Source organism: Phodopus roborovskii, unplaced genomic scaffold (genome assembly GCF_943737965.1).
Source record: "Phodopus roborovskii unplaced genomic scaffold, PHOROB, whole genome shotgun sequence".
Classification (NCBI taxonomy): domain Eukaryota; kingdom Metazoa; phylum Chordata; class Mammalia; order Rodentia; family Cricetidae; genus Phodopus; species Phodopus roborovskii.
Window position 1 is genome coordinate 21,186,901 of NW_026126416.1, and position 23,452 is coordinate 21,210,352.

General features: G+C 41.2%; 2 protein-coding genes across 2 annotated transcripts in view; one reads left to right on the forward strand and one right to left on the reverse strand.

Moving 5' to 3' along the window:
- Positions 1–5,500, reverse strand: part of Mcm8 (minichromosome maintenance 8 homologous recombination repair factor) — a 52,227-nt gene extending 46,727 nt beyond the window's left edge. The window contains exons 1-5 of the mRNA XM_051183320.1: positions 5,323–5,500; positions 4,868–4,951; positions 2,978–3,060; positions 2,056–2,205; positions 70–173 (exon numbers count right to left, since the gene is read on the reverse strand). Coding sequence (XP_051039277.1) covers positions 70–173; positions 2,056–2,205; positions 2,978–3,060; positions 4,868–4,951; positions 5,323–5,470 — 569 coding nt within the window. The 5' untranslated portion in view covers positions 5,471–5,500. The remainder of the gene's footprint in view (positions 1–69; positions 174–2,055; positions 2,206–2,977; positions 3,061–4,867; positions 4,952–5,322) is intronic.
- A 995-nt stretch (positions 5,501–6,495) lies between these two features.
- Positions 6,496–16,680, forward strand: Trmt6 (tRNA methyltransferase 6 non-catalytic subunit). The gene is made up of 11 exons (XM_051183321.1): positions 6,496–6,735; positions 8,562–8,689; positions 9,655–9,764; positions 10,244–10,335; positions 10,444–10,527; positions 10,785–10,909; positions 11,532–11,887; positions 12,235–12,320; positions 13,531–13,633; positions 13,737–13,823; positions 15,330–16,680. The coding sequence occupies exons 1-11, from the start codon at positions 6,608–6,610 to the stop codon at positions 15,519–15,521; spliced, it is 1,491 nt and encodes a 496-aa protein (XP_051039278.1). The 5' UTR covers positions 6,496–6,607; the 3' UTR covers positions 15,522–16,680.
- The last annotated feature ends 6,772 nt before the right edge of the window (positions 16,681–23,452 follow it).

Sequence of the window (23,452 nt, forward strand, 5' to 3'; positions counted from 1 at the left end):
ACAATGAAGCCCATATGTTTGTACAATAATCAAAAAGCTACTGAGAAAAAATAGCATCAAGTTTCTCACCTTGCAAAAATATGTGGCACATTCACCATTGTTTCTCCATCATTAGACAATCCTTCCTGAGCTTGTAATTCAGCTGCATGCCGCTCAAGGTCCTTGGTTAAAACCTTAGTCAAAAATTGAAAAATAAATACTCTTTAAGCAGAACTCTCATAGAGAACCCAAAGTTCACGAACAGCTCAAAAAATAAATAAGTAAAATAAACATACTGTGATAATCAGTTAAAAGACTGATAATTGGTTATGACTATTTATTTTGCAGTAGATTGTTTTATTTGGGATCCTCTTGTACATGTACCAATTTCAGCATCCCTAACTTTTGTCTCAAATAAACTTAACATTAAAGTCCGTACAGTAGGGGCTGGAGAGATGGCTTAGCAGTTAAAAACACTTGTTGTTCTTGCAAAGGGCTGAGGTTCAGTTCCCAGCACCCATGTGGTGGCTCAAAACCATCCATAAGTCCAGTTCTAGAGGAACAAATGCTGCTTCTGACCTCTTTGGGTACTAGTCACACACAATATACACATACATATGTGCAAAACATTCACACACATAAATTAAAAGCCCTCAAAGCTATTACCCACTTGGTTCCACTAAAAAAAAAAGAAAAAAAAAATCTGTAGGGCATGCCTTAGCTTATGCCAGAGAAGGATGGGAAGGTGACAAGGCAAGATGTCTCTGTCATTTCTAGAGTTTATATACTATCCTTCTGTGGTCTTTGAAGGAGTTGAAGACAGATAGTTATGGTTATAGTCTTCCTTAGTTAAGATTAAAGATAAGTTACATATGGGACTTTAGACTCACAAAGATAGATGATGGAGTATTTTCTTAAATCTTGCTAAATGTTAATGGACTAAATATTGTTAACTGTGATTCTTATTTGATAACTGTTGTGTGATATATTTTGCTTTGTTAAGGTTAAAACCCTTTTTATTTAGACAGAAAAGAGGAGATGATGGGAGATGTCATTCTGTAAATATGTTTCTCATACTAGTTAATGAATAAACACTGTTGGCCAATAGATAGCTAGATAGGCGGAAAGAGGAAGTAGGAAGGACAAGTCAAGATGGAGAGTCTGGAGAAAGCAGAACCGCCAGCCGCCTCTCCGTTAAGACCACGTGGAAATACATAGAAATGGGTTAATAATTAAGACAGAGCTAGCCGATAAGAAACTAGTACCTGGCCAACAGCATTATATCTAATACAGAGTCTCTGTGTGTTAATTGGGGTAGGCACGGCAGCAGAACAAGACCGGCGGCGGGCGGAAAAACCATACTCTTTACAGGAAGGAATTGTGCTTAAGAGCATGTTAGAGAGAGGGAAGAGATGACATGGTTGCCTGGCTAGAGAAATAATGGACTGGATGAGTCTGAAGGCAAGACGCAAGGTGACCCATGCAGGGTTTCCAGCAATGCACACACTTGTGTGATGATCTGTTCATTGCACCTGGACTGTCCTGACCTCACCTACATTTTCCCTGAGCTTCCCCCATTCTACCCCACCTCTGAAGGCACCCAGCACTCATCTGTGCCTGCCCTGGGATCTGCTTCCCTCGACCTGGAACCACTTATGTGGGTGCTTTCAGGTGCTGTGTCGTCTGTCCCTGAGAAAAACTGATACAAGCATCGAGCAACTGTTACTCCCAGTTTACACATGGGACTCTTGGAGAAATAAATGATTTTTCTGATGCCAAAGAAACTACATGTGAGATCAGTCCTTTTGCTCCAAGTTCCTGACATCATGCGTGTTTTATATTTCATATGAAATCAGATGCCGCCTCAAAGATACCGCCTCAAAAAGGAAGTATGATTTCTGTATCTTTAATGAGATTAAACTGATTCATGTAAATTGTATGTACGCTGAACTTGTTATCTCTTAGGGGAAGTCTGCAATCCTTAAATTCTAACCAGCTTCTGTTGGTAAAAGCTAAGCACCTTTTAAAAAGTACTAACACTATGGTATCTCCATTTAAAACGTTGGCCAAATTTACCTGATGTATTGCGAGACCCATGCACGCCAATGTTTTCTCAGGGGTATCTCTTAGTTCATTTTCTATATCTGGTATCAAGTTAGTTATTTCATCATCTTTTGTCAGTTCTTTAAAATCCACCAAAATGCTTCCCTTTCTTTCTATTTCATCCTATAAAAGATTAAAATTGAAAAATAACAATTGCTTTTTTGTGGTGTTATATTGTTTATGATCTAATAAAATTTGCCTGGAGATCAGAATGCAAAGCTAGCCACACTAGTCAGCCATTGAGCCCAGGCAGTGATAACACACACCTTTAATCCCAGCAGCCACATTAGTTAGTCAGAGAAGGTGAGCAGTGATGGTGCACACCTTTAATCTCAGCACTAGAGAGTAATATATGGCAAGAGGAGACAGTCTGAGTGAGTCTGAGGAGCAGTGCAATCTGGAGATGCAATCTGAGATTCAGTGGATCACCCTTTCAGTCTGAGCATTGGTAGAGGTGAGAACTCTCTAGTGACTGGCTGCTTTGCTTTTCTGATCTTCAATCTGAACCCCGATATATGTCTCTGGGCTTATACTATTCGGATAGTATAGCTTTTTTGAGTCAGTTATCGTAACTGACCATTTAGTATGTACTTTGAGAAAGCATGGAATAGTCACATAGTGATAATTCTAAGTTCCATTACACAGCTGTATTGTAATTTTTATATACATATACTTAACAAACTTGAAATTTGTATTTATAGCAATATCTCCAAGGATGAGAAAGCTAAAGTAGAGAGAATGTAATCTGTTTAGGTCCACACTGCTGGTGAATGGTAGAGCCAGGATCAAGCTACAGCCATCCTGTTCTGGCACTCATGCTCACTAGCACCTGAAATATAAGGTCCAGTTATTGGTCCCAGGAAGACAGACCGCCAATGTTGTTGAAAGCACTCACCTTATCATAAAAGTCAATGTGCCTTGTGAAAAACTTCTCAAATGCTTGAATCTTCTCAATAAAAGGAGAGCTATTACTGTAAACTAATCCAACAAATACAAGATTAGCACCAACAATCACACATGGCAGTATTTATATTATCCTGACAGATCCCTAGAAACCATAAACTTTCCCCCTTACTTAGTTTGTATTGTTTGTATTGTGAGTACATTTGAATAAATGTAATGAATACTTGATAAATGAATACTTGAGATTCTAAAAAAAAAATAAAAAACTGATTTATGAATAACCTGAAATATCTATAAAAGCCCAAATATCTGAGATTCTTTCTACTGAATCTCTTCAAATGGTATATCAACTAAGCATTATAATAAATGCAAAAACCATACACATGAACAGCAGAGCTAAACATAACTACTGTCTTTGCAAAGTAAATTCTACTTGTTTAATCTGCAATTTTATAAATTATTTGCAAAGATCTGGAGACAGACTAATGCTTAATTGTAATCTCAAACTGAATGCCACACACACACACACACACACACACACACACACACACACACATATATTTACAAAGTTTTATAATGTCTTTAAATTTCTCTCTTACAGAAACAATGCATCTGGGTCAATTTTAAGCAAGGCATCCCTGAATTCCATCTTTAGTAATCTAAAGGTCATAGTTTTCCAAGGACAATAATGGACATGTTGGTAGTTACTGTATCCTAAAGGAATAAAGGCTCTTCTGTGAAACACATCTATCAAGTTAATAGGGAGGGGAAAGAATTCATTCACAAAGTGAATACTGAAAGTCTGTCACAAGACAGGATCTTGACCACAAGCAATATAATATGGGGGGGGGGGGAGTGGCATACAATTATAATATAAACAAGAACAAAAACCACACTTCATAAAAGTTACAGTAAACATGTAGATCACATAAAAAGACAGAAGAGCAACATTTCCACAGTTCACCAAAAAAAATGTCTAATAGGAAATGGTATTCTTTTCTACACAAACCTGAAGTGGCATTTATCTCTTGGTTCCAAGCTTATTACCCTGTCTCTTGCCATGACAATGACTGGCATCTGTGCTTAAGTTCCCAGGCAACATTAAGGAGACACTGTAAGGACTGGAAGGTGGCAAGAAGTATGAAAGAAACTATTCTTGATTTTATTCATTTTTTTAAAGATTTACTTCTATGCATATGTGTATGTCTATGTTAAGTACATCACATGTGCAGGTGTCTGCAGGGGCCAATAGAGGGTTCTTCTGGGAACCAAGCTCAGAGCCCCTAGAACAGTGCACATGCTTAGCTCCTGAGCCACCTCTCCAGTTCTTTCAGTATCTCTGCTACCTCACAGGACAGCTGTATTTCCAAGCTCCAGGACCCAAGCAACATCTGACAAGTCCTCAGTTACCAGGAACAACCAGCTTCATTCAACTGTGTTCCCAGCACAAAGTTGGATGCCTTTCCAAGTCTCAAGGCACAGCTTTGGAGGGTGCCCTGAGATTAAAGCAACACCTTTCTGTGCCTCCACCTTTGAACTCCCAACTTCTGACAACCTTGGAACGTCTTGATTTTTGTTCTGCCTCGGCCACAAGGATCAGACTACTGTGTCTGGAAATCACTACTTTCCGGGACGTTACCTCAGTGTTTCCTTTCTGCTTCTTCGTCTTCCATACACACATCTAATTCTTTGTATTAAATTCCTTTTTGAAACACTCACCAGTTTCTGTGTTCCTGATACATATATAAAAATAATGCTTCTAACAAATGCTTAGAAGAGCAAAAGGCATATATCAGATATTCAACAGAATCGTGGTAACATGTAATGTAGTATCCAGAGATGAACATTTAACTCCTGGTACTTTGAAGCTTTTTAACTCTACCTTCAGAGAAATAAAGTTTCCAGCCCTTATATGGTATAAACTGATCCAACGACGACTGCAGAAGTAAAGGCTGTGATGTCTGTTCTGAAGAAGTAGAATATTATTAAATTAGTAAAACACAAAGCACTTTTTTCCCGTCTTCCCTTCTACTAGAATCTATAGATTCTAAATTGGATATATCCTCCAGTCTACTATGCATGAATTGCCCTTTCCTTTACATTTGTTGATGCCTGTGTGTTGTGTGTGCCCAAGTGCGTTCACACACATGCCGTTGTACACATCGAGGTCAAATGACAGCTTGCAAGAATCAGTTCTCTCCAACCATGTGGGTTCCTAGGGACCTGACTGAGGGTCATCAGGCTTGGTAGCAGCTACCCTTACCTACTCAGCCATCTACCGGCCCTTTAGTTGTTTCTTTCCCAAGAGACAACAAACTGATCATTGGATGCACTTACCAGAAGTGTGCTTTCCTGTGGCTCTATTCTGGTCAGCTCTGTACTCTCTTTCTCTCCAGCTTCCTGAGAAGTTCCCACCACCTCTTCCTCTTTTCCAGCTTTGGAATCTTCCCCGCCCAAAACCTCTCCCTCTATATGCACCACTCATATCTTCTAAAAGTCAATAGCACACCTAAAAATGCATTAACGAAGTTAGAATGGGGAAATTAATGTATTATGTTTGAGACCAACACATAGACTTGCAAAGTTCCATGCTACAGAATAAACTTTATGTGTATGTAGTTATTCTTTTAATCCCCATCATGATTCAAGGTACACTACAGACGTTTATTCAGCATCAGTTTTCAAGGAACCACCAAGAGAGAAATAAAGACGGTAACTTGAACCTGTTTGCAGTGTTTGAGACTTTAATTACGCTGTACTAGCTGAACATAACCCTCACCTGTATGATACTAGGGAAATATCAAAGCTCAATCTTTGTTGTATTATCTTCTGTTTCAAGCTATCCTAAAACTGTCATAAAGGGAAATAATTCCACTTAAAAATACCTATTCCCTAGCTGCAAACTACTAATGACATATTCTTACACTGCGGTGAAATCCACTAGGAGAGCCTATTCTAAGATTAAGGGGATTTAGTTAATAGCTGACAGGTTCGCAAATAAGTAAACTAATTAAAATTAAAGTCTGTCTGCGATAGCACTGAGATAAAAATATGTCTTCAGGACCCTCAAGATGAGACATTCCATCGGCAACACTACGTTCCACATCGACCCAAGAGGGTAACATACTGAGAAAGGTGCAATTCCAACATAGCGAAGTAAGCCTGAAAAGAGCAATCCCTCACGTCCTGTCGTCCTAACTGCGGGAGTGCCCGAGTCCTCCCGGCTCGCGATGGAGCCGTGGGCGGTGCGCACTCCCACGCAGGGCTACGCGGACACCCGGTGCCAGGGTCGCCGCGCACCAGAACGCGAGACTCAGGGCGGGGAGAGCCGAGCACACCACTACGAGGAAAACTCCGACTTTCTCCGGAGTTCTTTTTTGGCGCGTCTATGACGCTTAAGGAAGCCACGCGAAGGGAGGGCGGGACGACGTGTAGCCAATCAAAGAGCTCAGATAGACGGAAGTCGCCAGGCCTCCCGGAAGCCGACCGGAGGTTGAGGCCGGAAAGCGGAAGCGGCGCGCAGCACGTGGGGGCGGTGCCGACCGAGGGGTGAGTTCCTCCTGGATGTGTGGTGCTGCTGGCGGCTGGAGCGGCAACAGATCTTGGATACGCTCTGGCGTCCATGGAGGCATCAGCGGAGCAGCCAGGCCCACAGCCTCCGCATCCCGGGGACCACTGCATCCATGACGGCGACTTCGTGGTGCTGAAGCGGGAAGATGTGTTCAAAGCAGTGCAAGTGCAGCGGAGAAAGTGAGTAAGTTGCTGGCCTTGGGCAGCGCACACCACCTCCTGGATAATCACCCCCTCCAGTGCCGCACTCTTGGTTCTTTGAATCCGGCCCCCCAGCCGTTGTTGCCACCACTCAGGTCTTCCTATCACAGAGGAATTTTCGCTCTTTGGATAGGATTTCCTCTGCCCCTTTCTCATCCTACAGCACTCTCCTCTCTCTACCTTTCATTCCTCAACCTTCTACCTTCAGCGATAGATCCCCTTCCCAGGAATTGCGTTCTTGGTACTCTCAACCCCCGAAGACGCTTTACTTAGGTTCTTAGGGTCAATTCTGTCACAGAACTTCTCCAACCTTTCACATTGAGATCTCTGCGTTATGTCTGACTCTCATCCCTACCTCCCTCATAAATTCGACCTCCTCCGTAAGAGAGAGGAGGGAGGAGACACAGAAGATTGCTTACACCTAGTCTGGCTTTCAGATAGGCAGATCTCTTCTGTCAACCTCGGGGGAAAATAATCTGTGTACTATGAGTAAGGAAAGGCAGATTCTTGCAGTGTGCAATCACTGTGAGCCCTTCATTTTACATCAAGGTATTAAAGATCCAGGAAAACAGAATTGTTCACAAGCAGTTCAATCAAGAGCTCAGAGCTCATAATTAAGCTTGGTAACTTTCTGGCAGATTTGATTAAGTTATTTAATCCTAATAGCTTATTGATCGTTGGAATTTATTGGAATACTTTGATACAAAGACGTTTTCTTTTGAACTTATAATACTGCTTTGTTATCTGCTTGATCGTTGTGCTGAGGCTCTGTGCATACTAAACAGGGGCTCTGCCACTGGGTCACATTGATAGGGAACCTGGCTTGGAGTTGCACCTTAATTCAGCAGGTCAATTTTATGTTGTTGGGTAGGAGACCCTCAAGAATCTAACAAGGTTTTTTCTCCAGATGTGTGACCTTTTGCTTGCCCCTCAGGCTGGTGTCTCCTTCTCTCCTAGAGGAAATATTTCAACTGTTGCAATTCAGAGGAACAGCTTCCACACTGTAGCTAAGGCCAGTCTGGCCTGGAGTGTAGCATCTTCAACACTATAGTTTACCCAGGGCCACAAATTTTTATCCTGGAAAAGGGCATCACAGGATTGCTATGAGAATAGGAAGGGTACACACACTGATTAACATTTGTCATTACTCAGTAGGTGTTCATTTTATTTCTTGGAAGGGAAAGGGATTTTGCTGTTGCATGCTTCCCTTTGACGTTGCAGTAAATACAGATCTGAGTGATATAGGACAACCTAATGCCCAGCCCTCAGCAGTACCTGTAAATGCTCAGTCCATCTCAAATGTGGAGGTTGCCAGTAATATTCATTTCTAATACAGGTTATTTGGATTTGCCACTTTTCTAATAGAATAACCAGTTAGACAGAGACCAAGAAGTTTTAAAAAATTGTTATCTCAATGATTATTTTGTTGGGGATTTTCTAGTGTGAGTTGCTTGAGGTGTCACAATGCATTCTCATGGCCTGGGAATCCTGGCAGTCATACCTGTGTTGAAATCTGTAGAATCTGTGAGTTTAAGCAAAATGCAGTCAAACCTGTAAAAAGTGTCCCATAAAAGGAATATCTTTTCTTTTTTTTTTTTTTTTCTAAAAGTCAGTGTCTTCCTAGCTTCTTACTAATGTTGGTATCTCTCTCCAACCTGGTTCTCTCTAGTTCTTTGCCAAGTTTGTACACATAAATAGTGCTGTTAACTATCATGAGAAGTTTTTTTAAATAAACTAGACTGAGTACAACTGTTGTAGCATGAATGCAAAAGGAGTCAATTGATTGGTTGCTTTTTCTCCCTCAGAAAAGTAACTTTTGAAAAACAGTGGTTCTACCTGGATAATGCCATCGGCCATAGTTACGGGTCAACATTTGAAGTGAGCAATGGAGGAAGTCTTCAGCTCAAAAAGAAGAAGGAAGAGCCTACTTCAGGTACCCATGTTCAATGTATGACATAGATGTTCTGTAGTTAGCCAAGCAGACTTTCTTTTAATTTGGACGCTCTCCAGGAAACTTAGCTAAAACAAGAGGTGATCCTAAAAATCATAGGCCCAACTTGAGGGGCTGATGGAGTAGAGTAAGTGTGGATAGGAACTTAGGAATAGAAAGATTGCAGATGCAGGCATGTAGCTCAGTTGGTAGTGTACTTACCTAGTGCACACAAGGCCCCAGGTTCATCTGCAGCACTCCATGAATGAGTAAAGTTCTAGAGACATGGAGAACAGAGGATCAGAGTACAAGTTCATATTTAGCTATACAGTGAGTTTGAGGCCACCCCATGCTACACGAGAACTTACTACAGGAACAAACTTGGAGGAGCTAGCAAGGTGGCTCAGCAGCTATAAATAAACACTTGCTCTTTTAGAGAACCCAGGTTCGGTTCTGAACACCCACCTGATGCTCACAATGACCTGTAACTCCAATTCTAGGGATCTGATGCCCTTTTCTGCGTTCATGCATCTAGCATACATCTGGTATACATATATGCAGGCAAGCAAAAACACTCATACACAGAATTAAATCTTTTTTTCTTTTAAAATCTTTTTGAGACAGGGTCTCTCTATATGGTCCCTGAGACCAGACTGATGTTGAACTCACAGAGATCCTCCTTCCTCTGCCTCCCTAGTAGCTCTTAAAAAAAAATTTTTTTTTTAAGAAAACATTGCAAAATCATTTCAAGTCAGGGCAAACAAGATGGCTTAGTGGGTGAAGTATCAAATCTGACATTGTGAGTTCATTTTGATCCCTGAGACCTACCTACACGGTGGAAGGGGAGGACCAACATGTACCGTGTCCTGTGTGAGCCCACACAAACACACATAAAAGTAAGTAATTAAAATGTAACTTTTAATAGTAGTTTTATATCAATATTATCATAGAACAATTTCTTTCCTTAGAGACTAAAGAAGCGGGCACTGATAATCGAAATATAGTTGATGATGGAAAGTCCCAGAAACTTACTCAAGATGATATAAAAGCTCTGAAAGACAAGGGCATTAAAGGAGAGGTAAAAAAGGATTCTTTCCCTTTGTTTGTATGTAACAAATTTGTTTATAATGCCATCCTTGAGGTAAAATGGAGTGTCAGTTAAAATGTGTGTGCAGTCCAGCACATGGGGATTTTGTTTTTATGCTTAGGAATACTAGACTGACTAATAACACTGAAAGTATTAGTAAAAGAGAAGGTAGCAGCTCGCTTGTTTTGATTTGGCCGATCTTCATCTTTCATCTCCCATTCTTGGATATCTCTTTTCCTTTAGCTTAGTTTAAAGGAGTTGTGTGAACAAGGCCCTGGGTTCCATCCCAAACACCAGAACAAACAAGTCTAAATGGAGTTGTTTGTGTTTATTTCAAACCCTAAGTAGAACGTAGAAATGTAGTTGATCTGCCCGGACTTCGTGGAGGAGGTACTGGCGATGACACCTTTGGCTGATTCTGGGGTAAGACAGTGAAGCTTCAGGGAAGCTGCTTGCTACTTTTCTTACAGGAAATAGTTCAGCAGCTGATTGAAAATAGTACAACATTCCGAGACAAGACAGAATTTGCCCAAGATAAATATATTAAAAAGAAGAAGAAAAAGTAAGTCATTTTGTTTGAAATGATTGGAAATAGTACATCTTTCCTATTTACTAAGTAAATATTGCTAAAATAAGATGTTCTAAATTGCTATCCTTCTAACTTCCCTAGATATGAAGCCATCGTTACTATTTTGAAGCCATCTACCCGTATTCTTTCAATTATGTATTATGCAAGAGAACCTGGAAAAATTAAGTACGCTTTGTTTCCTTTCAAAAGTATATTTGGGGGAAAATATGTCTTTAAGAGAGTCATGGTTTTAAGTAAAATGAAAAGCTTGCTCATCTGCATAAAGTGTCCTCCTTCCTCATAAATTGTAAGTCCTTTGACTGTCACCTCAAGCAAACAATAATCTTATCAACATACTTTTTATGAAACAGCTAGAAAAACTGTTATTAAATGTCAAGGTTTATTTAACTAAAAGTAAGTGGGTCACTTTTCTTTTTCCTTAGCCACATGAGATATGATACACTAGCCCAGATGTTAACGTTGGGGAATATCCGTGCTGGCAATAAAATGATTGTCATGGAAACATGTTCAGGCTTGGTGCTAGGTGCCATGATGGAACGAATGGGAGGTAAGTCTCGGTGTTTTCAAATTCAATAAACTACCCTGATGTGAAGCAAGAATAGTGACCTCAGTAGACCTCTATGGCTCCTGTCCCAAAGCCTTCCTGTGTGGTCTGTTTCTCCCCCACGAAGGCTGGGTGTCCTGTGTGTTTGGCCTTTCCCGCTTTGGTGTGTGTGTGGAGAGGGGGGTGATTCTGAAACTGCAGCTGGCTAATGATTTGCTGTCAGGCAATGAGGGGCCAAATAGGGATATTCTCAGGGATATTCTATCTTGGGATACACAAGCTGGCCTGTCTGATTTCTCTGACTCTGGAGGATGAAAGCATGCATCCACCCTCAGTGGGGATGAACAAGGAAAAAGCAAGCAGTCCCAAATCCTTAACCTCCAAACAAGATCACTGGGTCTCCCATGGTGTCCTGAGGAGATAAGCTTTCTTTAAGACTCCTCATTTGCTTTGGAATTCCGTTCTCTCTGTAGGGAATGGGATATTCATAGCTTTCAGGGACCTCCAGATGGGCTGCAGCATTCTTCATTCTCTAGACATGGGAGAAGAATCATAAGTTAGTTATGTAAGGATGTGGGCTTTGCACAGTCTGGATTCCCCCCATTTGTTGGTTTTGTCTGTTCAGGTTTTGGCTCCATTATTCAGCTGTACCCTGGAGATGGACCTGTTCGGGCAGCAACAGCTTGTTTTGGATTTCCCAAATCTTTCCTCAGTAGTCTTCATGAATTCCCCCTCAACAAAGTAAACAGTCTTTTAGATGGAACATTTTCTGCTGAGATGCTGTCCTCAGAGCCCAAGGACAGCACTCTGGTTGAAAAAAGTAACGGTGAACATGAGGAAAAACAGATATCTGAACAAGCCGATGAGGACAGCATGGCAGAAGCCCCGGAAAGCAACCCAGAAGAACAGAGAACAATGGAAATTATTCCTCAGGACACAGAGAATAAGGAGCCTAAAGAAAAAGGAAGCAAGAGAGACTATGTAAGAATGTCAAGAATCATTATTCTTGTAATAGCCTCGGAGCCCCAGTCAGTCCTTTAAGTTATAAGATGTGGTTAACTTTGAAACATTAGGTTTCCTAATGTTTCACTGGAGGGAAACCGGTGTGTTTGTACACAACCGTGTGACTTAGGGGCTTCTTGGGGTGACTGTAGCAGCTGTAGTTTCGGCAGAGCCCAGGTAACTTGAGCATTGACATCTGAGTGTAGGCTTCCTTGTAAACAACCCCTTCTGTTGTCGCCTAAATACCACTGCTCTGCTCTGATAGGGCAGAGCGTTCTTGTAAAACTGACTGAATGACCTCAGTGCATTACTTTCTTACTGTTCAGATTCAGGAAAAACAGAGAAGACAAGAAGAGCAGAGGAAAAGACATTTAGAGGCTGCTGCTCTGCTGAGAGAAAGAAATGCAGATGGGTACGTGGATGAAGGACACAGGACACACTAGGTGCTGGGCATTCTGCTTTGAAAGCATAGGCATTTTCTCCCCACTGTCTGCCCTGATCCTTGTGGAAAATAGAGGAAGATTTTCTCTTGGTTGTTGTGTTTTGGTTTTTTGGTTTTTTTCTTTCTTTTTTTTTTTTTTTTTTTTTTTTTTTTTAGAAAGACTGGGTCTCAGATGGTGCAGCGGAATTTTAAGAGCACACACTGTTCTTGCAAAGGACCAGAGTTAGGCTTCCAGCATCCTGTTCAGTGTCTCATAAACTGTCCATAATTCCAATTTTGGGGAGATCCAACAGCTATGGCCTCCTTAGACACCTGTACACTCATACACATATCTACCTGCATACATACACATTCATAATTTTAAAGTAAATCAGTTACTTTATCAAAGCTTTTATTTTAAGGTTAGTAAAAATAAGTAGTTGGTTGGTTGCTTTTTAAAGAAAGGCCAAGTTCAGCAGAAGGGGGAGTTGGTAGTGCTGATTTGATAGTTTCAAGGAAATCTGAACATTCAGCAATGACTAACGGATAGGACTGAACAGTCCTGTTAGGTGCAGGGGTGGGGCATTAAGATGGCTATAACACTAGCCAAAATCAAGCTAATGAAAACCCCTGTTGGAGGCTAGAGAGATGGCTAAGTGGTTAAAAAAGAATGCTTGCTGCTCTTACAGAGAACTGGTGTTCAGTAACCAGCACCCATATCGGCGGCTCACAGCTAATTATTGCTCTGGTTCCAGGGGATCTGATATCCTTGTTCTCTGCAGACACACACACACACACACTGAAAAACAAAATACATCTTTAAAGAAAAAGAGCACCTGCCGGTGGGAAGTGAATTCAAGAAGTGCATTGGATTTGCTTCCAGATGATCTAAAAGCAAGAATATCCTACGTATAGCTTCCAGGCAGCACAAACGCTTACAACCCAGTTCCTTAGAAATGAACAGCTCATGATCTCATTCTACTTTGAAGTTCTAGAATGTTGTACTTGGGTAACTCAGGCTGGCCTACTCCTTATACAGTTCAGGCCAACCTGAAACTCGCAGCAATCCTGCCTTTTGCCTCAGCGTTAGGATTTTAGCTGTGCACAACCTTACCTGGTGTATGTGATCATTTTAAAAACACATAAAACCCATATTCCTCTTGGAGGGTGTAGTGGAACATTCTCTCTGCTTTCCTTGCAGTTTGATCGTGGCCAGTCGTTTCCACCCCACTCCGCTACTACTGTCTTTGCTAGACTTTGTGGCCCCATCAAGGCCATTTGTGGTCTACTGTCAGTATAAAGAGGTAATGCTGAGACAAATCTGAATTTTGATCTCCTCCCCCCCCCCAACCCCCGTTCCAATGGTAGCTGAGGAAATATCTAACAGGATTCTGTTTTTGCCCTTAGCCTTTGTTGGAATGCTACACAAAACTTCGGGAGAGGGGAGGGGTCATCAACCTGAGATTGTCGGAAACCTGGCTCAGAAATTACCAGGTAAGCATTCTCACTGCCAGACTCCAGACCGCTGGCTCCTTGCAGCAATACTGCCAGTCGTCAAGTTGTTACATAGAGCCACTGTTTACACTGTCTGCCTGTCATTCAGAAAATACCCTGGCTTCCTGGCCTTCTTTTCATATCAGGGTGCACTGTTCTATAACTGTACAGGGCCTTGGGGATGTTTGGCTTGTTTGGCTTTTCGAGACAAGTTTCTCTATGCAACCGTCCTGGCTGTCCTGCAACCCTCTTGTAGACCAGGCTGGCCTCAGACTCAGGAAATCTGCCTGCCTCTGCCTCCCAAAGGCATTCCCCAACATGGCCAGCTAGTCCAGAGTTATTTAAACTGCAAATAATTAGTTATACTTTGCTATTTATAGAGTTGGATAACTGAAAATGAAATGATCCTGTCCTCTGCTGCAAAATCTTCCCAGCCAGTTCAGGGTTTGCTGGTGAGAGGTGTGTTATTCCACACTGAGGTGTATTCATGTTCATTCTCTCCCTTACCTGCCCCCTCTGGCAGTGTTAGATATCAGCACCAGAATCTCAGGATGCTGGCCAAGTTCTCTACCACTGAGCCACACCCCCAGACAGATACAGATACATGCCAAGGTAGAAGTTCTATAAGAGATTTTTTTAGGACAAAGGAGCCTTTAGTATATATGTATATGGGGGGGGGGGATTATATAGGTCAGTACTTACAACAGGAAAGGAACAGCCCACATCAATTCTCTGAGGAAGTTTCAGGCAGGCCATTGGGGAGCCAGGAGTAAAGGTATTCATGAAGGGACCTCCTGAACTGAGCAGGAGTGGTCTGATCTTGTGCCTAGACTCAGATTGGTCTCAGTATGGTCCCTGCAGCAGATCCCTAAGTCACAGCAGCTGGAGAATTTTTACTGCCTGTGCCTGAAGGGAAGTTGGAGGGGGCACTTCTGCATTAGCATGCCCCTCACCTGTCCTGCTGGTTGACATCTGTACCTACCACAGCAAGGATGCTGCCAAGTCCAAAGTAACTGTTTCATGTTGCAAAGGTAACAAGTGAGAAGAGCCTTTGCTGGGGTTAACCGCACAGAAGTGTTCATCCAGTGTTGCTTCTCCATATTCTCCATATACCCCACACCCCATTGTTGTCCATGAAGCTTCCTAGAGCCAGAGTTACTACGGAAACCATTCACCATTCCCCCTCACACTAACATTCAATTTGAGAGAAACAGGGCTTCAGTTATGTTTTGTTTAAAATAAATAGATCTCTGTTTTTATACTTTCTTCTGCAATGTACTATGAAGAAGTGGTCTTATTAAAAGTTAGTCATTTTAGGGCTGGAGAGATGGCTCAGCTGTTAAAGGTTAGGCCCACAACCAAAAGTTTGTCATTTTAAATCAAGAGAATATGTCATTTAAATTCTTATTTTTGTTATGTTGTCGACATAGTTTGTAAGAATGCAGAAAGACATGAATATCTTTTTTTTTTTTTTTTTTTTTTTTTTTTTTTTCCTGTCTTGGTTAGGTTTTGCCAGATCGGAGTCATCCCAAATTGCTGATGAGTGGAGGTGGAGGGTACCTTCTATCTGGCTTCACTGTTGTCTCAGATAGCCTTCGAGCAGACCCCAGCCTCAAGTCTTGTGCAAGCACTTTAGACTCACACGAGACTGAGGAGCCAGCAGCTAAAAAACAGAAATGCGTTGGATCTGGCTCTTAAGAGAGTACTGTTTGTTCTGAGGCATTCTGCAGCTGATAACTACACTTTAAATGACATCACTAAATGGTTTTTGTTTCCTATCCTAAGAATGTGTGTGTGCACCTGTCCCTGCGAAGAAGAAACAAGCCTTTTGTTGGCTTCCGGTGCAGATGGAGTTAGCCAGCACTGCAGGTCCAACAGGCAGTAATGGGTGGATACAACAGCCATGTTTCCTGAACAGTCTGAGCACTTAAAAGTACTCTGCAAATACCTTGGGGATGTCAACATCTTGAAGATGTTGATATGTAAGACTTAGTTTATATTTTAAGTGAAGAGGAATAATACAAGCTAGCTAAAACATGATGAGCAGTGAAAGGAAATTCCCTTTCATCCATTCTCTTCAACCTAAGCAATATGGATGTGTAAGCCTATGAGATTTACAGTACCAAAAAATGTCTGCCCTGTGCCCTGCAATGGAATAAGCTTTTTTAAATACTGGATTTTATTATTTTAATAGTTGACTGCCTGAGGAACTTACTTTTCTGCCTCTCCCCTTGTTGGTGCACAGAAAGGTTTAGTAGGTGCATTTTTGCAGTGGTTCACCTATCTTCTTTGTTCTAAATAGTTATTAGAACTTCTGTGTACTATTAAACAATTGGGTTTTGTGTCGGTGTTGGTATATATACATACACATAGATGTATCTGTATATGTCAACACAGACAGAATGTACTACCTGTAGTGGGGGAGAGAGAGAATGAATACACAGTTTATTTGAACTGTGATAAAGACTTGTGCAAGACAGACCAGCTCTCAGTGCGTTGGGATCACTCCTTGTCAAGTATTTCAAGTGCCTTTTTCTGGGATTACTCATGCTGGTCTCTGAAGGTCTGCTGGACTGAGGTGGGTGGCCTTTATTAGCTCTGAAAAAAAATTACTTTTCCATCTCTATTGTAAGAAATAAAATTGTCTAGAGCAACTCAAGAATCATAAGTCCTGCTCATTAGAACCTGCTCGCCTTGTGCAGTGTTCATCACAGATGCCTATTCAGTCAGGAGCATCTTGGATGACTTTTCCTAATAGCATGTGCTGTTCTGATCATGGCTGCTGTGATTACCAACTGTGGTTTTTGTTCCTTTTCCTCTAAATAATGACTTAAAGAATAAAATTTTCTACACTGAAGCATGTGTCATTAATGATAATGAAGCCACATTTATCACATTGAACTGACAGTGACATGTGGTCTCTGTGGTAGAAAACACTGGAATGTGCCACATGCAAGTCACATGTAAGGAGAATGTAATATTACATGGTGGAGACTCAGTAGGACTTGGTCACTATTAAAATGACCTCAGCTGGTATCCAAGTTCTGTTCCATTCTCTGAATCCTTGATTCTTCCCTCCAAGGGGGGGGGGGGCGGTCCTAAGGTCTGAGCTACCAGAGCCCTGCATGCCTCAGAACACTGGAAAATACCTCAAGATTCGGGAAAGGGGGGTGCTGCCAGCCATCTCACTAGCCTAATATATGAAAATATGAGTATTTGCATGTCATTTGAAAGTATTGGTTGTGAAACCTGCAACAATACAAATACTAGAGACACCATCCTAAACATCCAAGATCTGCAGCATTCGGATACTTTTTCCTGTGATCTGTGATGTGTAGCACCAGGGAGGAGAGTGGACCTAACCACCTTTCTTTGAAATCGCTCTAGGCTAACACTGATTTTTATTTAAAGAAAACAGAAGATGCTGGGGCAGTGGTGATGCATGCCTTTATTCCTAGCACAGAGACAGAGGTAGGAGGATCTCTTGTTCATGGACAGCCTGGTCTACAGAGTAAGTTCCAAGACATCCAGGATACACAGAGAAACCCTGTTGAAAAGATTGCATGGTTCAGCAGTGTAGTTTAGTGTGTAAAGGTGCTTGCTGCATTAAGCCCAGTGTTCTCCAGAACCCACATAAAGTGGAAGAACAGAACCAACTCCACATGACCATGCATTGACCACACATGTGGCCAGTGTGTACTCACACATCTACACATCATACACAAATTAGTTTTTCTGAGTTTATTTGGACTTAACTGTGAGCACAGGTCAGATTCTAAGACTGAAAAGCTACTTAAAGAACAAGGAATAAACTCTTAGCTATCCTGTTGACATTTATAAAGTACCCACAGCTTGTTGAGCCTTTATCCTTTATTCATTGGAATAAAAATTTTTGCCGGGCAATGGTGGCACATGCCTTTAGTCCCAGCACAAGAAAGTGGATCTCTGAGTTCACCCTGGTTTATAGAGCTAGTTCCAGGACAGGCTCCAAAGCAATACAACAAGAAAACAAAAACTTTTATGATGAAATTTTTTCATAAGAGGTTTTTAAATGAGTTTTATAAAGCTATACTAACTCCAGAAGTCACACGGTCCAGTGTTCCATAAGACATTTTATGTGTGTCTCTGGTGTATGTCAGTAATGGCATAGGCATGCTCTGCTGTACATATAGAGATAAGAGGACCCTGCTAAGAGTCAGTTCTCTCCTTCCTCCATGTGGATAGTCAGTCTTGAACAGCAAGTACTTTTATCCCCTGAGCCATCTCCTAGGCCCTGAAGCAACTTAAAGGGGAAAAAAAACTCACAGTAAGGAGTGATAGGCTTAGTAGATAAAGTGATTTCAATCTGTTAAGAGCAGTTTCCCTCCAGCAGTGGTCCCAGGGCAGAGTCAGTCCAGAGACTCTACTAGTCATAAAGCTGTTGGCCAATGGCTAGAACTTATTGGCTAGCTCTATCTGAAATAACCCATTTCTATCTTAAGTGTTTCCATGTTATCTTACTGGAGAGAGGGTCTGAACCTCTTACTCCTTTTGGTCCTACATTTCAACTCCTCTTTACTACCTTTACCAGGATCCTCCTTGTCTCCTAGTCCCACCTACCTTGCCTTCCTATTGGCCAACAAAGCTTTATTTATTAGCCAGTAAGAGAAAAGTATTTACAAAATGACATCTCGATCATCTCTTTTCTGTCAAAATAAAAAGAAGGGCTTTAACATAGTAAAATATATAACAAAGCAGTTGTCTAATAACCATAGTTAGCAATATTTAGTCCATTAACATCAGGAATTAAAGAAAATATTCTGTCATCCATCCTGTCTTTATGAATCTAAAGTCTTATATGTAACTTATCTTTAATCCTAACTAAGGAAAACTATAACCATAGCTATCTGTCTTTCACTCCATCAAAGACCACAGAAGGATAATATATAAACTCTAGAAATGACAGACAACTCACTGCCTGGTCAGTCACCCGAAGTTCTTCTGTAATGTTTCATCTTCAGCCTACAGGCCATAGTGTGTCTAGCAGACTCCTCAAGAAAGCAGGAAACGTTAAACTGTCCACTGGCAATTTGCCATTCACTTTTCTCTGTATCCTGCAGAATGTCTGGCAGACTCTTCCATGAAGCAGGAATCTTTACAGCAATGTCCATCTTGTTTCAGCAGTCACTTTTCTGTGGGTCCTGAATGTCCAGTTTATACAGCATCAAGTCAAACAGTCCAGACAAGAGCAGTATGTTGCTCAAATAGCTAGTCTTGCTATATTGGGAGTAAATTCCATAACAAGTTTCTTCGATGTCCATCTTCCTTTGTGACACAGGTGGTGTTGCCAGGAGCAATTATGCCTCACTGTCAAGAAAAACCCTAAACCATTTTAAATGCCATATTCTGTAGGTCTTTGAAAGGTTTGAAGAATGCCTATCCATTTGAAATATATCGCTATATATCTATAAAAAAAACTAACAAGCCTAACTATAAATTTTGACTATTATAGGTAACTATAACTTGTACTTAATTATACATTACATTTTAAATGAGCTATATAAACACAATACATATCTAAACAAGAGAAATATACATATCACAAAATTGACCTTAAATTTGTATCAATAAGTGAAAATTCATTTCAATACAAAGTATTCATTCCTATACCATAATCCCCCTTTTCCCTTTAAAAGAGAGTAGTTGTGATCATTAACCATTTATAACCAACCCCATTTAAATGAAAACAAACATTTATAGACAATACTTGGGAATTTGGGTGTCGTTTTTCTCCAAACTGCATCCTACTGGTTGGGGATGCTGTAATACCATGGGAATCCTAAGAAAACGCAGAAATACTGGCTGTAGTCTGCAAGGCTGCCTTGTCCCAGCTGTTTTGAATGTTTGATCACCTGGGACACTGTTTCAGGGGGTCTTGCTTGATCAAACCATGTTTGTGGAGGGAATCCACAGCTTTTTGTTTTCTGTAGAAACAAAAGTAGAAATTATTTTCCCCAGTAACCTGTCCTTAGACTTAAATTTTGAAGTCAAAGAATTTTTAAAATATATAAATTGGATTAATTCAGCAGCATTGATAATCAAGTGTATTTTAGCAGTTGTTGTTCCTTCCTTAGCAATTCAAAGACAACACAATAGCATACAATATCCATACTCTATGTATTTCACATCTTTAGGTGGCTTTTTTATAACTCTATTTCTTTTACTTCTATTTTTTCATTTTTTGATACAGGGTTTCTCGGTGTAACTTTGGCTGCCCTGGAATTAACTCTGTTCACCAGGCTTGCCTTGAAATCAGATCTGTTTGCATCTGCCTCCCCAGTGCTGGAATTAAAGGCCTGTGCCATCACACCCAGCTACTCTTTCTTTCTTCCTTCCTTCCCTTTTTTTTTAAGCCACTTTATCCTGCTTTTTTTTTCTCTCTCTCTCTCCCCCAATCCTATATATATTTTAAAATACACTGTAAACTTTTAGAGGTTTCTCTTTATCTTAATCGGCCTTTACTGTAAATTTTTATCTTTTTCTGGCCACGAATCTTTTATCTGCTAAACAACAACATTGTTAAAATCAAAGCGGCAGCCGTTTTAGCCAGCTGTTCGTGCACACCATTTAAATGTTAGCAGGGCCTCTTAAAAGAGCCATGTAGTTTTTTCTGTTTATGCCAAGTCAGGAAACCTCCCTTAAAGGAGCCTCTCAAAACAGAGTCTGCCCTAGAAAAGGGCACCAAGAAGACTTGCTTGTCTCTGTTCTTTTGTTACTAAAAACTCTTTTTAAGCGTTTGTCAAGTTTTAAGTGGAAGTTCTTAGTACCCACATTTTGTTATGAGCACTTTCCCACCATCCTGGTCCCATTGCCTCATCAGCCCCAAATAACACACAGAGACACTGTATTAGAAATAAAGCTGTTGGCCTGTTACTAGCGTTTCTTATTGGCTATCTCTGTCTTAAATATTAACCCATTTCTGTCAATCTAAGTGTTTCTACGTGGTCTTATCTTACTGGAAAGAGGTTCCGGACCTCTTACTCCTCTTGGTCCTACATTTCAACCCCTCTTTACTTCCTCTCCCAGGATCCTCTTTGTCTCCTAGTCCCACCTATCTTGCCTTCCTATTGGCCAACAAGGCTTTAGTCATTAACCAATAAGATAAACATATTTACAGAATGGCATCTCCCATCAGCCATCCATACATGGTACTTGAAGTTCAGAAACAATGTAAAGCCAGACACTGTAATCACAGTACTCCTATGGTAAACTGGGAAGCAGAGACAGCAATGTTGTGGGATAGTCTTTTTGTGCACTGTGAAAATGTGTGTCTGCCAAGTCACCTTCTGATTGGTTTAATAAAGAGCTGAACAGCTGATAGCTAGGCAGGAGAGGATAGGTGGGACTTCTGGGACCTAATAGGAACTGTGGGAAGAAAAGGCAAGATTCGCTAGCAAGTCATGGAGGAAGTGGGACAGTACAGAAGAGAGGTAGTGAGTATATTAATGTAGATTAATACCAATGGGTTAGCTTAAGTTTTAAGGACTAGTTGGGAGCCTAGATCTCCAATATATCTCGTTTGAAGTTTTGGTCTGTGGAAAGGGTATTGTTGGTGGTTTGGTTTGGCCAGTTTTTGTAAGTTAATTGGTATACTGATTATTAATACTGCTGAAACAAAATATCAAAGCAACTTAAGGGTTTATTTTGGCTCTCAGTTGAAGGGGAAGGCAAATGTGGCAGCAAAGGAGTGGAAACAGGTGTGAAGTTGCTGGTGGGGCATTCACAGGGACAGATGCTGGTGCTGAGCTTTCTCTTTTTCTTTTACCAAGTACAGGATTCAGCCCTGGGATCTTTTCACCTCAAGTAACCCACTCTGGATAATCCCTCAGAGAGTTGCCCAGGTGTTTGTCCTGATTGTAGATCCCCAGTTGTTGATAATATTATCCATAATTAGTCCACCCTTTGTCTACTTAACACTCTTTGTTTGGGAGGGATTTTTCTGTTGGGTATTTTTGTCCACACCTGTGGCACAGACCACGCCCATTGTGGGTGGGGACAGGGACAGATGTTACCTGGGGAAACTAAGTCTGAGGAAGGTGCTCCCGGAGCTCACTTGCTTACAGCATGGGGACAGGATAACATCCAGAGGTTTCCTTGGAACCAGGAACCTGCTGATGTTCATTTGTCTATGTTGTAAGTTATTTCTCCCTGAATAAACATCTGTTTGGCCTATCTGTTTCTCCTGATCCTTATTAAACCTCAGTAAGAGGCCATATGTGTAATGTAGTCAGAGCGTTTGTTTCCAACCTCCAGTCCTGCAACCACTTATAAAATAATCACTCTTGAGGCTTAATATTAATTACAAATATTTGACCGATGGCTCAAGCTTACCACCAGCTAGCTCTTACATTTAAATTAAACCATTTATATTAATCTGGGTATTGCCACATGGCCTGAAGCTTACCAGTGGTGCTCTGGCATGGTGTTCCTTGGGTGGCTAGATGTCATCTGCCTAGACTCTGCTTTCTTTCTCCTAGCTATTCTTCCCTCTCTTAGGCCAAAGCAGCTGACTTTTGTATCAACTTGACACAAGCTAGAGTTGAGGAAATGCCTCCATGAGATTCATCTGTAAGGCATTTTCTCAATTAGTGATCAATGAGGGAGGACCCAACCCATTGTCAGTAGTGTCATCACTGGGGTGACAGTTCTGAGTTCTATAAGAAAGAAGGCTATGGGGAGCAAACCAGTAAGCAGCACCCCTCCACAGCCTCTGCATCAGTTCCTGCCCCCAGGATATTGCCCTGTTTAAGTTCTTGACTTTCAGTGATGAACAGCAATGCTGAAGTGTAAGCCAAATAAACCCTTTCCTCCCCAACTCCCACCATTTGGTCATGGTGTTTTAGAGCAGCAACAGAAATCCTAAACTAAGATACTAGATAATGTAAATGGAGTTCTTAATTGGTCTAAGTATAAGAACCCAGCGTTAGATATAGAGGAAAATTCTGAGAGATCAGAGAGATGGGGCAAGCCATTACCACACCTTACCTCCTTAGTGTCTCAGCAGACAAAAGGGCAAGTTCCTGTTTCTCCCTGTTTATATCCAGTTTCCACCCAGCTAGCTCATTTCCCATCTGTCTGTATAGCCTTCCAGATCTGTATTGTTACCTAGTGGCAAGTGCCACTCTCTGGCCTTCAGACAGGCTTTAGTTATATAAGCAAGATATCATGACAAGATAATCCTTCACAGGCATGCCCAGGGGCTTCTCTTTGGTGATTGTAGATCCCTGTCAAATTGACATGAGCTAACCATTTGATTTAATTTAGTTTAGCTTGTTTTAGTTTTTTGAGATTTTTTTTTTTTAATGTAGCCCAGGTAGTCTTAAGCTTGATATGTGCCCTAGAAATAAATAACCAACATTGTATCAGCACAGATCCTTGCTTCAATTCTTTAACCAAGGCAGGTGTCACAGTACATGCCTATAATCCCAGGAAGTCAGAGTCATCTTCTAGACTAATTAATGTGGAATCCACGTTGCCTTTGGCCAACCCTTCAGTGTGTCCCTGAACCACAGCTAGCCCATTTCTCTCCCCTTCTGTTTGAAGTACATAGTGTGAGCTCTGCTCTTCAGCATGCACTTAGGTTTCTTCAT

What these genes read in the sequence shown, in the direction of transcription:
- Trmt6 (XM_051183321.1), top strand. Translation starts at nt 6,608, where the DNA reads ATGGAGGCATCAGCGGAGCAGCCAGGCCCACAGCCTCCGCATCCCGGG. An exon ending in ACAAGGGCATTAAAGGAGAG is followed by an intron (nt 9,765 to 10,243) that starts GTAAAAAAGGAT and finishes CTTTTCTTACAG; the next exon opens with GAAATAGTTCAGCAGCTGAT. An exon ending in ATTAAAAAGAAGAAGAAAAA is followed by an intron (nt 10,336 to 10,443) that starts GTAAGTCATTTT and finishes TAACTTCCCTAG; the next exon opens with ATATGAAGCCATCGTTACTA.